Source organism: Melospiza georgiana, chromosome 1 (genome assembly GCF_028018845.1).
Source record: "Melospiza georgiana isolate bMelGeo1 chromosome 1, bMelGeo1.pri, whole genome shotgun sequence".
NCBI lineage: Eukaryota > Metazoa > Chordata > Aves > Passeriformes > Passerellidae > Melospiza > Melospiza georgiana.
The window spans coordinates 53,465,528-53,480,609 of record NC_080430.1 but is presented as its reverse complement, the minus strand read 5'-3'; the positions used below and the strand labels follow the sequence as shown (position 1 = coordinate 53,480,609).

The following is a 15,082-nucleotide window of genomic DNA, read 5'->3' as shown; positions in this document are numbered from 1 at the left end:
CACTGAGATGAAGGAGTCTGAAGGGCAGAAGTGCCCCTGCAGTGCTCCTGGAAGAGTAAAAGGGGCCAACTTCAAGCTCAGCACTCCTGGTGTTTCTCCCAGCACTTTCTCCTACCTGCCCTGCTGTCTGCAGTGCCTCCCAGCTCTCCTGGCTGCCCTGCCTGCACAGCTTCTGCAGGTGGTGGTACATGCTCCACACCACTGCAAGGGTGCTGGCAAACTCCCCTCCAACTTCCACCTGCTTCAGAATCTTTCCTGGTGTAGATTGTGTGTGTTGGAACACACAGGCTGAGAGCTGCTCTGAGCATCTGAACTGCTGTGCTAACTGCACAAAAGCCTTTTGCTGTACAGTTTTTCCTTTTTAAAAGGCAACATCACAGGAAGAACTCCATTATAACTTTGAGTTTCACCAAGACTTCAGCAATGCACAGAATTCACTTTTACAAAAATTATCTTATATGTGTATATATATATATATGGTTTTTTTAATGCTCGTCACGTTTAGGTCTCCCAATTACACCTATATATTACACCTTCTATGTAAAGGTCATATGATAAAATATAGGGTAATTTGGCAGTGTAACAAGAGCCCCAAAACACACTACCAAGGAGAAAAGCACAGGGATAAAAAAGACAGGTAAAGTGTGTACCAGTGATAGAGAATTCAAGCTTGGTTTGAAAGACCAGGATGGAAGAAGAAATTTGACAAAGGCCATGTGCTGAAAGGTTTAAGACCCACTGCTGACTATATAATGAAACTGTGATGTTGATGTTAACGGTGTAAGAGCAAATGAAGGTGGTCTTCTCCCAAATCTTATACCCTAGCCCTGCACTGATGATCTTCAGCCTGCTCTGCCTGCTTTCCTCTCATTCTTCTCCATCACACATGCATCCAAGCTCTCTCCAAAGGCTTTCTGAGAGGTGGCTACAGGCAGGAATTCTACAGCTTGAGCTGCAGGAAGGGCCTTCAGGAAGCAGCTCTACAGCATGATTTAAGGAGGTGCAATGTCTGTTCAAGTCATAAGCTCACAGGAGAGGAAATTCACATTGCAAGACTCCATATTCCCCTCAGATCCATCAGACATTCCTCTCTCAATTAGCCAAAGCAGTAGTGCACAAACAAGGGAGAAGTTTTCCTACAATTGGAGAGGGAAGAATGACTGCCCAAACATCTGCTTCACTGGTTCTAAGACTGCCAGTGAATGCTGCCTAGAAAATGATACCTTCTAGGAGTGGCTGAATATGGAAGAAGAGAAAACCACCTGAGGCTCAACTTCAAAATTTTCTGCTTCATGATCTTTGCATTTGAGGATAAAAATTGATTTGACATGCAACTGCTGGAGAATTTCAGGAAAACCATGTTAAAAATCTCCCTCACAGGCAGTACCCAAGGTGAGCAATAGCTTACTCTTCTCTACAAATCTGAACTCACGTACAGCTGTGTACAATCTTTAACAAAAACATACAGGACTTGCCTTAAAAAAAAATTGAAAAACTTGAACAGCTCAACACTTAGCACTGCTACAGATGTTAGTATCACACACTTAAAAGCATATATTCTATTTCTGGATTTTTCTCTCTGACAAAGACAGACCACAGAGGACTCCTGCCAGCACACATGAGAAGGAAGTAATCATAAAGATGCATTACAATAAGGTATTTCATCTTATTTGCAAATAGTATGAAGAATGAAAATACCGTTCCTGCTTTTGACAGAAGCACACCAGCACACACGAAGCAGAACTAAATACTTTGGATGTTTTCCCACATTTCTGCAGACGACAAAAAACTATAGGCCTCCTTCCTGCCACCATAACTCATCTGACTTCAATGGAAATCAGACCTGCTGTATATATTAAACCTGAAATTAACTATTCTCCCCCCATATTGTTTGGCTTTGATAAATTCCAGCCACTGCTCCTGGCCAAGCTGCACAGATCCTGGTTCAGTGAGCTGCTCTGCTGACATGAGCTCTTATGGCAGCCTGGAGCCCATTAAATTCAACTGGGTCCAACACACTGAGCTCTCTGCAGGAGTGGGGCTTTAGCAACTCCTATAGTTAGTTATTGAGCTGTGGGTTCAAACCATGCTAAAAGTAATAATATTCTCCTTTAACACAGGCCATGTTCACAAGAAAATAAAATTGGAAGAGGTTCCTAATCTTTACATTCCACAGCACAGATCAGAGTAGTGGAGCCAAGAAATAAAAGCTTAAGAGTAAAGATGCCCAGAGAAGAAAAAAAAATGGAAGAAAGAAAGTACCCAGCAAAATATCCCAACAACTGGTGCACCAAATGAACGTATAAAGACAGAGCTGTTTTATAAAGATTGTAAAGCTTTAATGACAAAAATCTGTTAAAATTTACACTGCCTTTCAGTGCATGTGTTTGGAAATATACTGGAGCTAGTTTAGAATAAACAGGCTCTTTGAATTAAAATGTAACCATATATTACAGCAGCTTTATACAATTTTATATTAGCAGAGACAAACTGCTTAATCCCACGAACCAACTTAGAAACCTATGAAAGGCTATAGCAAGAGGAAAATAAGGAAAAGCTAAAAAGTACCATTTTTACAAGATTTTCAATTCTTCCAAGCTCCAGTAGTGGTACAATGGGTCATCTATCTATGCAGAAAGACTAATAAAATATTTGATACTTTATGAAAAAGTTAAATCACTGCCTCTTCTACTGAAAATCCTTTCTTCCTAAGGGGAATAAATAGCAAGGTAAATGCCAGATATTTAAATGCATCTGCTTTTCAAGGTCCATTAAGTATACGGGCACTAGCACTAAGCATATATATAGGACTTGCTGAGAAACATGCATCTCCTTTGGTTTAACCCTGGACCAGATTTTATAAAATCATGCACTTTCTTCTACTTTCAGAACTTTATTAGTAATTACAGCACAGCTAATAGTGACCCACTTAAAATGAAAGAAAATATATTCCTCATCAGGATCTTCCTGTGTAAATCAATCAGTAATTCTTTCTAATTTTTTGTAAAGAGAGCCCTTGTGCTTACCACATGGACACATACAAATTGTTCATATGATTAAAATACCAATGCTTTGTCTGCAGAAAGACACTATTGAATAACAGCATTTTTTTTCAATACATGCACTTAGTGTCTCCTTTTACATAAACTATGAAAGCTGCAGTTCAGATTAGAGATAATGCCTGATCCATGTTTAGCAATGAATGGCACTAAAAACCTCTACAAAACCTGAAAATATAGTGACTTAAAAACACTTTTCACAGAAACTAAAATAAAAAATGCTGGCAGTGATAAGCAATGCCAAAATCTTTACAGGAAAAATATGCTTTAAGATATATTTAATCACGGAGGAGATCCTGGTAGAATTAATCCAGCTGCAGTAGCTGACAACAGCAGCAGCGTCTTAAAGCCAGAACATCACAACTGGACTGGAGGAAGTAACTGGGGCTCTTCCTCCTAACACCTCCAAGAAACATGTCTAACAAGGTTCAGCACATGCAGCAGTTTATTGCTGCTCCAAGACCTCCCTTGGGTTTTTTCAGTGGACGTCCACTTAGAATTTCCCTTTTGCATCCATGCTAGGCTTAATCATCCCTGTCGCATCCTAGCAAATTCAGGGCTAGCAAAGGTCTTTGTCCCATTTTAAAAGTTAGTCACACCTAATGCTTCAGGCAGCAGCAGCAGAGGTACCTTCTTTTATCTCTTTTTGCCATGGGATAACATCCTCTCATATGTGCCATAACCAGTGCTGCATCTGAAGATGCATGTTTGAGCTGTTGCAATGAAAACTGTGCAGGATTTCTTAGCAGAACATGGAGTATCACCTAAAACACTTAAAAAAGAGACAAGGCCAATTTTTTTCTGCCCCTGCATTCCACACATTAACTTTAATTGACTTCCAGTGAACTTACAAGGGCCTTTGGTAACTAAAAAACAATCCTAAATAGTCTGGTTTATCTCAAAGATTTCTATCTTCTCCTATACACCACTGTGGCACCATCTGAATGGGACAGACTTGTACTGGCAGTCAACCACAGGAATCTGCAGCAGCAACCAAAGAACAGTCCTGTATACAGTCCTCTTCCTCACCCAAAAACTATTCAGAACTGGAGCCTGGCACTTTCAGAATGTCATATAAAACACACTTCTTTGTTCAGGCTTTTATTGCTAACCATAAGTGTTGGAATCCCCTTGGCAATTAATTTCCTGGCTGGTAATCCCTTGGCTCTGATCCATGCAGAGAGAGTGGCTGCACTGGAGGGACGCGTGCAAGGCACATGCTCTGACTCTGCAAAATGAAGTGGTCCCTTGATTTAAATGACAGTGGCCAAGCCTGAAAATGTTGTACTTGCCCTGCATAATGGAGTAAGCTAAGCTCACTGTTAAACACTCTTTAAAGCTGAGCGTTAAAGCCATAATATGGTAAATGGTCAAATACTGCAGGCAGGGTTCTCTTGGTTATCTGAGGCAGTATTACACAAAATTCAGGCACAATAAAGAAAAGTAAATACTACCCCAATGGTAGTGAGAGAGAGGAATTGTGCAATATATTGTTCGATAATTAGCACTGATAATGGTTTAAAGGATATGGCCTTCACTTCACTTTAAGAAAACTTACACCAAAAGAACAACAACTACAAAATCATAACATATCCTCAGTGTATTAAGATTCTCTACTCTCAGCTCCTGTACAGAGGTACAGAACTCTTGTGGCAATCCTGCCTGGGCTGGTAACTGGCGAAACAGTGTACAATAGAGGAATGCTTCTGCCTAACAGCCATACCAGGTGGGCTTGATCAGTTCTGACATACATATATTGTTTAAGGTATACAGAAACAAAGGGGCAGAAGCTCCTATAAATAGCTAAACTCTCAAAAAAAATTTCACTAAGTTTCCTTTAGTTTTAGACAAAGGCTTTCACAGGAGAAAGTTGGTACCATGCTCACATGTGCTGTGAAGAGTGAGATATTATCTTTTTAATTAACTCACCCTAAAGTAATGCAGTTTTAAGTAATCTGTTCCAATCCTGAATTCCTCAAATTAGGAAGCATCAGAGCTAAATAAATATGGGAAAGAGACTTGTCCTTCATGCTACAGAATCCTAAAATAATACACCACTACAGTTCCCTCCCGCAAACCATACTGGACCTCCCTGGATGCATACAAGGTGTGTTGCCCTTATCTGGCAGGAATCACTTCTGAGGTAAGGTGCTAACCAGAAGCAAAGGACAGACTTATCTGTACTGTGCTTCTCCCTGAAAATTTAGTGAGTGCCTACCCAGTGCTGTGCTGCTGCTGTTCTTTTTTTTCGTGCTTTCCTGGCACATGTAGGAGAGGATAAAAGCCTAATGGGTGCGAGTGTCAGCACAATATAAATTGCTGCAAGGAAAAACTTGATGCATGGCTTTGGATCTGAAAGAAGAATGTCCACCATTGTTTGTGATTATGGATCACATCACAATCTAATAGCAATTTTTATTTAATCAATAATTTCCATGCTGAACAGACAGCCCTGTTACAGAGAATCGACAAGCAAGTACTGATAGCGACAAGGCTTGTTATTAATCTTTACCCTGCCAACATTTCAACCAAACTACTGTAAAAAAGCACCACCAAGATGGATTTAGAAGTAGGTCTTTCTTTTTTTTTTCTGTCTCTTTTCTTTCTCTTTTTCTCTTTCTCTCTCTCTCTCTATCCCTCTCTTCCTTTTGCTTTTCTTTTCTTTTTACCTACACAGTCCCATTACCCTTCTCCCTTTTCAGGTATGCAATGTTTCATACACTTTATATTCTAAATTTATTTGAAAAAGCTGGGGCTTGAATTGCACAAAAAGGCAATTCATATTAAGCAATTTCACAAATCAGTGGGACCTAGCCCAGTGCTGAGTGTTAGCCATTATAGGCTAATAAATCATACTTTCTCTTTGAGATGTCAATCGCCAAAGTGCTTTGTAAAAATGTTGGCATCTGTAATTCAGCGAAGCCTTTTCATCTTGAAATAAGATGCTCCAGACTGATAACAAGAATAATCCTCTCTTGATCAAAAAAAAAAATCTGCATTTTACCAATTAAAGCTGCTGCCAGAAGCCAAACGGAGCAGCACTGAGACTCCACTGTAGTTTATCTCTGCTAAACACAAGGAGGGATACAGTTGGAGCTTTGTTTCATTTTCAGCTTGACTACTTTATCTCACAGAGAACTGCAGCATCTCAGCCCTGTGATACACATAAGAATGGGATATGCAGACCTCATACCTACAGTGCAAGCCACCAGAGGACCCACTCCTGACAAAACCACCACCCATTCATTTTACAGATTAGGTACTCAACATCTTGAAGAAAAGTCATGCTTACACTAAAGTTTAAGCACAGGATAACACTGGATTTGTTTTACCACGATAAAAGGCTCATCTGCTTTTCATTTTTCTTTTATTTTTCTTTCTATTAAGAGGTTACACAAACAATAGAGACTGCAAAAATGAATCCATACAGCCCAGCCCTTTCAAAACCAAATGCAGAAACTTCATTCATGTCTGTGCTTCAGTTGCCTGTCCCTGCCTCCTTTTGTACACACTGATCTGCCACTTGTGTCTCAGAAAAAGCACTTCCACCTGCAGATGAGCTAGCACTCACAGATTTCTATTCTTCCCAGGATTGGTTTACTATAGGTAGATTTTTTGGTAGAATATGGGTGAGAAAAGCAGTGCAGAGACATGAAACACCAAGCACATCAAGGTAGATCTCCCACTGGTTCATCCTAGTAACACAGGCTATGTAGCATCAAATCACTTAACAGAAGCAAGGCATGAAAAAGCTGAATAGAAAGAACAGCTCTGTCCAGGTGAATCTGCTTTGTCCTGGCTGTTTTTTCAGGACTAAAAGGTACCTGAGGTCCATGTAAGCCCAGCCCTCCCTGCAGCTCTGAGGCAGCAAAATTAAGGCAGGGAGGGACTTTCCTTTTCTCTCTTCTCCACGATATGCCAACAAGAGTCAGGAGGTGAAGAGTCAATTCAGTTTGCTGCTTTACTCTTGCCTATGAGTTTGTCACTCAGTTAGCATGGGCTCCCCTGGGACTTGGCTGGCAGCTTCTTATCCTACATTTCTCCCCAAAAGTGGAAGTCACCTGTAAAATATCAGTAACTCGGAAGTGCTCACCAGCTGAGCTCTCAGGCAAACACTTCAAGGAAGTATGTATATCCACAAAACACCTAAGTAATGCTGTGTGATTAAAAGCATGGACCAAAGTCAAGCCCTGCACAGCCCTTTCCAAGTGCCCACTTACTATGGGTAGAGTGGGTAGAGTAACTCCCCAGGGCACAGGGGGAGCACTGTTTGTCCCTACCTACAACAGGGAAAAAGAAATGTTATTTAAAGGACATATCATAGTTTAGCAACCTCTTTCAGGGATACCAATTCAAAGACAATGACTTTGGCAACTCATAAAGCCATACCAGCAGCAGACTAACAACAAGTTTTCTTAATGCTGTGAAAGAAATGCTAATTACAGAGGAATTAAAATTAAAAAATGATTACATTTCTCTCTTTAAATCCCCTCTTAATACTTCACAGATTAGGGTGGATTTATTTTGTTGTAAACCTTTCTCTATCAAAAAAGAAATCCCCATGTTATTTTTTCCCCTTCTTCTCTGTGATTCATCAAAAGCCAGACTCCAGGCAGGGAGACTGCTGATGCCCTTGTGTAGTGGAGTGCTTAAGAGGACCTGAGCCAAGGCACAGCTGGCCTTTGGGTCAAGCCCACAGTAAGATCTCTTCACAAGGCAGCACGGATGACTTTTAACACTGCTGGGAGGCAAAGGGCAGGGTGGTGACTAACGCAGAACAAGGATGTGCTGAGAAGCACAAGCAGGGGCTGTGCCAGAGCCTGGGGGCTACTGAGGCTCCAGAACAGCAGTGAGGTCTGTCTATGGTTACTTAACCTTAAAACCCAATTGCACTTACATGCACACCTCTGATGGGGGGTTAAAGACTTGCTTAATTTAAACAAGACTGTGTTAGATACCCAGACAGAAACCAAGAGAGAATGAACATGCTCTCAAAGGCACAGAGCTGCTTACCAGCTTTGCTATGCCATCTAATAAATTGCTGGCCTATAAACAATTCAACAATTCTGGCACAGTTCAAAAGAATGGGCTCAGCAGCTTATAATCCAACACAGTAAGGTGGTGTCCTAATTAGAAATCAGCCTTTAAACAGGTAATGAGGAAGAGATTTCAAAATCTAAAAACTTCTGTACAGATGTCTCTTATGATTATTCGCTATAATCTCTTCTTCTATTCCTTTGTACCCTCACAGCTACAAAGATCAAATATATTTAGGGGGTGGACAAACTGAAAAAAGCCTTCCTATGGCACTTGCTTGCCACTGAAATAACTCCCTTCCTTCTTCAAGCTGTTCCAACTTTCAGCCCAAGCTTTGGGCTTGCCTCACTTGAAGAGCGGATTTCTTTTGTCCACAGCACTCCTTCTCCAAGTATGAGTTAGGGTCCAGACCCCAGTGAGTAAAAAATAAAACAAGATGAAATAGAATAAAACCACCAACAGAACCCCCTTTGCCGTTGTACGTAAAACATTCTCCTTTTGTCAGGAAAAAATGATTACTATAATGGATTTCATGTTCTTATCTAGTCTTTACTCTTTTCAATTTAAAGGAAACATTCCTGATCCTGTCAGGGCAGTAGCTGTCACTGCCACGCACAATGAGCCTGTGAATGGGCTGAGGCTTCTCTGTGTTACTGTGCTAGAGCCAAACAAAACTGCAATGAAAAAGCACCAAAAAACTGCCTCTGCAAAGAAGAATTAAATATTACATAAATCCCTGAATGTATTTTGAGAAGTATGCAAACTGGGATGTGTAATTACACCCATTTGGGATTGTAAGGGACTTGCTTTGCAAAGCTGGGACTTCACCTGCCCCACAACCAGTTTGCAAGCCAGGACCCAGAGAAAAGAGACCACTAATTCATGAAGGATAATCTGTTTGTTGGGCCAGATGTGTGCAATTGCCTCCCTTTAGGTGCAGATGCCTACTCAGACAGCTGCATCCAACGTCTGCTTGGCTTTGGCAGCTTTGGGGTTCTTTGCTTACAGGGAAGTTTCTCCCCCTTCAATGGTAGGCAATGTGCAACTCTCAGGGTCACTTATAGGTCTGGTGCACTGTAGCTGATACTCAGGGAAACTGCTTTAATCTGGTTTACCCTCCTATTGCAGCTGGATCTTCGCTTAGAGAAGAATGGTGAAGCTCTCTCCAGTCTTTACCTACAGCTCTTCTACAGGAGAGAAGCTGAGGAAGAAGCCACAGGCCAAAGGCAGCACAGCAACAGAGAAAATGTGACTTTCAAATCTATTGACTTTGAAAGTCCTTATTTCTGGACATCCAAAATCACCCACTGTGAAGGGGGCTAGTCCTTCAGAGTGGTGTGTTCCCTACCTCCTGATGTTCTTAAGTGTTTTGAGGTGCACAGGATTGATTAAGGCACCTCACAGTTGCTGTAAAACCTAAGTAGAGATTGGATGTGGGCACAGTTTGGGTTTGTGTAGATTGCCACAGATTGCTGGCCAAATTCTGTTGGTTAGGGTTGAACCCACTGTTTTCTGTAGGAACAGAGAGCAAGAACATGAAGAAACTCCAGTCTCAGAATTGCATGTAATGGCTCTTTTGGGTGCCCTCAGTGCACTGTGATGCCTTGGGAACATGTAGGGTACCTGAAAAACACAAGAAGCTGCCCTCTGATGCAACAAAGGAACCATATGGAGAAGTACAATCCCAGGGGATTGCCAGGGGAGTGTTCCAGTCAAGTAGGCTTTGCAAACAGGCAGGAAGACCTCAGCAAATGGAATCCTGAATATAAGCCACTGCTGATAGTTTAGGGCTTTTTGATCTCATCTAATCAAATGTAGCAACAATGAAAGAATTTTATTGCTGTAAAATTCAGGAGAAAACACTAACAAAAAAATAGCTCTACAGTTCTTCAAGCATGTTTTTGAATAAAAAATAATTATCATCAAGGCTACGCAGCAAGGGGGATGAGAAATAGGCAGCACTGCGTTTTTCTGATTGCCATTGTATTAATATTTAACAATAAATTCAGTCATTTCCTTGAAGGATAATTTTCTTAAGTAAACTTTTATCTTTAGCATCTAAAGCTTTTGCAATATTTTATTCTTAACTGATTTCTAGGGGAAAAAAAGGGACAAACTGCAACAAAAAGCAGATTTATAAATATATACAATATCTTATTAGCTTCTAGGCGCTCACATATTTAAAACAAACTTGAGCTCAGCTAAGCCCAATTATAATATCTCGCTGGGCAGAGAAATTAATTAAACAGCTGAATGATAAAGACCCCAGCAGCAAACTGAGGCTTTAAAATAAATAAGATCGTTCTTTTAATTTTTTGCGGAAAATCAAAAAGGGATAGAAAGGAACCTCTAACAGACATTTCAAACATCAATGCAAGCAGCCTTTCCAGGAGAGCAGTGCACTGTAAATAAGACTACCTGGCGGGAGAATGCAGTGGCAGCTCCAACGTGGCTCGCCAACTTTGTGCCTTGCTAATGTGCAACACACGCGCCCCTTTGCATCAACTTCAAATAACCCTGGGATCTCAGCAGTGCAGCTCAGCAACAACCAGAACAAGGGCACAACTTGTCAGGATTTAAAAGCTTTCAGCAAAACCCTTCAATTGCAGCCGGTACCCTATTCCATAGAAGGATATCAATTATAGATAGTGACTTGCTTTAGCAGTGCAGTCGGTACTGTCAGACGCTAGATAGACAACCATGAAGAATCATGAATCTTTCTATTAACTGTAAGAGACGGAGGGGGGAGAGGAAGGATGGATAGGTGTTATAAATAAGGCAGAGCGTCTGATGGTTTAACACCTTGCCTTTTGGTGCATGCATCATGAAAATTTAAGCATGCTGAATTCTAAGTGGCTCATATCACTTGAAAATAAGAGCACCTGTGCCAAAATGTCACTGTCAGACCCTTCGGGGTGGGTCAATAACGATTCTTTTAGGTATTAGCTTTTCAGTTATTTATTCATAGCAGCTCAGGTTCTGTTTATAAATTCGGTCAGAAAACATTGGGACCGAAGAACACTTTCAGTGGCACCTACATTTTACACTAATAACTGCAGGACTTTGCTACAGAAATGCAGAAAATTATATCAAATGCTGACTACTGAAATTGCACAACATTGCAGCTTCTGCTCTAAAGCTATACCACTTATTTAGACACAGATTTTGTTTGCCTTTACCATTTCATACATGCTAAGTCACACATCACTTTGTAATGCTGATTCAACCAGAGTTGATTGCAAAGTAAATTGTCTCAAAGTTCCCCAAGAAATAACAAAGCTATCCACATACGACAGAAAGACCAGAATATACACAAACTCTTATTTACCTTTTTCAAAACAAATGCATATGTGCTTGTGTATACATCCTATACATAGTCGGAGTAATGCCATCTATACCATGAACTGTGTGCAGCATCTCTTCCCTTAACACCACAGTTCCTCCAAAATTTCAGTGCATTGGGAAGCAAGGCTTGGATAACACTGTCCTGTGCCATTGGACATCCTGGGTCTGATCTCTTTGCTATTATGCATGGTTACAACTGTACAGAAAGATGGCAGATGTTATCTGGATGAGTCTTGCTAGGGCAATTTAAGCCTTTATTACTTTTATCTATGCCAGTTGCCCCTGCCTTGGTGATTACTACCCCACAGCAGAATCAACAAACCTGGATGGTTATCTACACTTTTGGCATCCTGTCCAGCATCTTACTTCCAAACCTTCAAGCTTGTCAAGCTCAGCTGGAGCAGCTCAGGCCCTGCTGAGCCTGCCAGTGGGCTGGGGATCACCAGGAGAGCAGCAGCACGTGCAGCCAGGAGAGGCATGGTGGCAGAACTCTGCTGCCAGATCAGGTAGCCTGTGACAGCACAAACAGCCTGATGGATGTGGCCCCAGAGCCGCAGGGTGAAAGATCTCAGGCCGTGTCAAGGGCACTCCTCCCGCCAAGCTTGAGCAGTGCCTGACACTGAGAGGCTTCTGGCTTGGTGAGACCACCAGGTGCTACCAGAGTGTCAGGGCTGTGGAGCCAAGTGTGTGCATGGGCCCTGAGACACACACCGTGACAGCGCCTGTGCCTGGCTCATGGCACACACACAGCACTCAGAACTGTGCTGACACTGATTTAAACGCAGCCACAGCAATTTACATCTACTTGGATTTACCTACAGTATTTGGATAGGAGGCATCCATGAGCCACACCACTTTTTCAACTCAGATTTTCAAGGACCTAATGCTCAGGAACAGAACACTTTCTGCCAGAGTGACACACCTAGGCAAAACCAGGACTGCCCTTCTGTGAAGCCCTGCTGAGACCAGACTTCACATCCCTAGCTGCTGCAGATGTACATCAGAGGGCTGTGGCAATCAAGGGCAGACAAAATGTGCAAAAGGCAGACTGGGGTGAGAGGCCAGGCTTTCAAACAGAGTGAGATGTCTAAAGCCCTTTGCAATTCTGGGCAGAAATAACTCGCTCAAGTCCCCCCAGCGGGGCTCTGCCAGAGCAGCAAAGGAAATCACAAACCGTGGCCCCATCACTGAATCCCGCTGACTCCTACAGCATGATTTGTGCTACTTAAATGTGATGGCTGCCATGATGAATTTATTGTCTTCAGGGTATAGAGTCAAGTCCTGCACCTTGTAATCTAAACACCATCATAACACACCTGAATCCTGAGCCCTGCCAAAAAGAGTTCCGTGTCATAGAAAAACTTTTTTATATTCCTTTTCTATGTCTAGAGAAATTTGTTTCAGATGTTGCCATTTGTCAGAAGCATAAGAAATATACTTTTTTCAGTCTTTCTGTTGACCATTACAATGCAGGCAGATTTGCTATTAAAATCCCACCAAAACCAACAAATTTACTTTAAAATTACACCCCAGAAGAACTAAACTACCACCCTGTCAATTTAATTCACTTTAAAATACAAAACACAAGCTGTTAGCTAACATGCTCAGTGGACTTCCATTAAATTTTACACCTGGAACATCAAAAATCCTTTTCTTTTTTTATTGCCAAGCGTATCCTTATTCTGGACTTCTCATTTATTTCATATATTTCTGTATATATTATTTATCATCATCACTGGGATAATTTCTGAATACTGAAAGGTTTCCCAGGTTTCATAAAGCTTCAGCCTTACAACTGCTAGCAGATATAAACACTGTGCCTATGCAGAGCCCCATATGATGTCATTTGGTCTGTTTGCACAGATTCAATTCAAAGAGCAGCATTTGATCTTTTAATTTAAATGTGTCAAATCACCTGCAGAAGCCATTTGTATGGCATTTCTTCCCCAAAAGGTACTGTGACACCAAAACAGTTTCTCCTCACATTTCAATTTGGCCAATTCAAATGCTAGGGCATTATATGTGCAAAATGTCTCAAAGAATTCTTGGAAAAATGTTACTTTTTTCATATTATTTTAGTTGTTGATAGTCTTTCATTTATCATTATTGCTGTTACTGCTGCTGCTACTACTTAATAATAACAAGAACCTGAAAATACATCTTGATGAGTAACGGCAACACCAAGAGGTTCTCACAGTACAGAAAGTGAAAGCTGACATTGCTTTACTAAAGTCAGCTTTGCAGGATAAGCTTACCATTTGGCATAGTGCTTGGAAATATATGGTGGGTTTGTTTTTATTTATTTTGGGTGAAAAAGTGGATATTTCAACTAGTTATTTCAGAAGTACTAGCCACATTCTCTAATAGATTTTGTATGATCTCCAGTAAAGTATTAAACAGTTTTCTAAATTGAATACAATTCTGTCACACTGCTCATTTGCTCAGAATGTTCCTCTCTATTCTGTACTAGGAATTCAATTTTTTTTTCAGAGTATTCAATATGTTCTATGATGCCAGTAAACAGGAGAGGTGCTGCTAGTTAAGGAGGTTAGAACTGCAAGGGATTGTACTTGTCAGGTTGTCGTCTGAATTTTGATTGCTCACTTTCTATCTTACAATACTACCAAACAGTACAAATTGTTTATTTGGGAGAGGTGGCAGAGAGGAATAAAAAACAAGGGAGATAGAATTAATATTTGGTGTAGTACAGAAAAGATTCCACAGTTTGCTTTTGCTAAAATGACTGAAGTAATTCAGTCCTCATGTATTTAGCCAAATAATCCCTTTTGGTTTACACACAACAGTAAATTGATAGCAAAACCTCTCTTAGGGAAGGGAAAAAATTCCCCTCACCCATTTCTACTGTTACAGCCCCTGTGGGGAGAAAAAAATCAAACTTGGCTAAAGGTTAATAATCATTCATGTCCAGCTTACTATTACTCAATAACTATCAAAGTCTCTAACTCAAAATAGCGTTTGCTGGCTTACAGGATCAGAGCCATTACAATCTCTGTGGAAGACTTTATTGAATTTTACACTAAGCTTTAGCTGACTGAACAGGTCAAGCACTGTGGCTTCGAGTTTTCTTTATTCTCAGAAACTCATAAACCCCTCTCCAGTTTGCAGCTCTGTTAGCTAAGAAACTTGACTCAGCATAGGGTCAGAGAAGCTGACCCCCATGAAAAAGGTCAGGTAGGTTTAAAACCCAGTTCCTGAATACCATTAACTTACATGCACTAGCTGTTCCTGCGTGTCAAACTCCCGGGAACAGCCTTCCCAGTGGCAGTTTGTCTCATAGACCACTTCAGGCTCCTGTTTGCTTTCATCTTTGTCCCCTTCCTCTTTTACCAAGGTCATTCCTTCTGGCTGTTCCTGGAGAGAGGAAAAAAACAGGGGTGAGAAGAAGAGAGAGGAAATTCTGAAACTGAGGAGGAAGAAAAGGGAATTACTTCATTAAAAGAAAGATGATGGGGGTGTGTGTGTGTGTGTGGAGGAGGCAGGGGAGGGAGGATTATTTTACTCTCACTCCACTATGCTACTCCATTCTACAAAATACAGAAGCCCAAAACAGGCCTGATAAGCCAGAAGCCATTTGCAAACTATACATGTTAAATAAATTCTTCGTACCCTTTACATTTCAA

At 41.0% G+C, this 15,082-nt stretch overlaps 1 protein-coding gene across 1 annotated transcript in view; it reads right to left on the bottom strand.

Moving 5' to 3' along the window:
- The window catches only part of GLI3 (GLI family zinc finger 3), a 206,734-nt gene that overhangs the window by 25,483 nt on the left and 166,169 nt on the right, over nt 1-15,082 (bottom strand). The window contains exon 10 of the mRNA XM_058032310.1: nt 14,673-14,813. Within this exon, the coding sequence (XP_057888293.1) occupies nt 14,673-14,813 (141 nt within the window). The remainder of the gene's footprint in view (nt 1-14,672; nt 14,814-15,082) is intronic.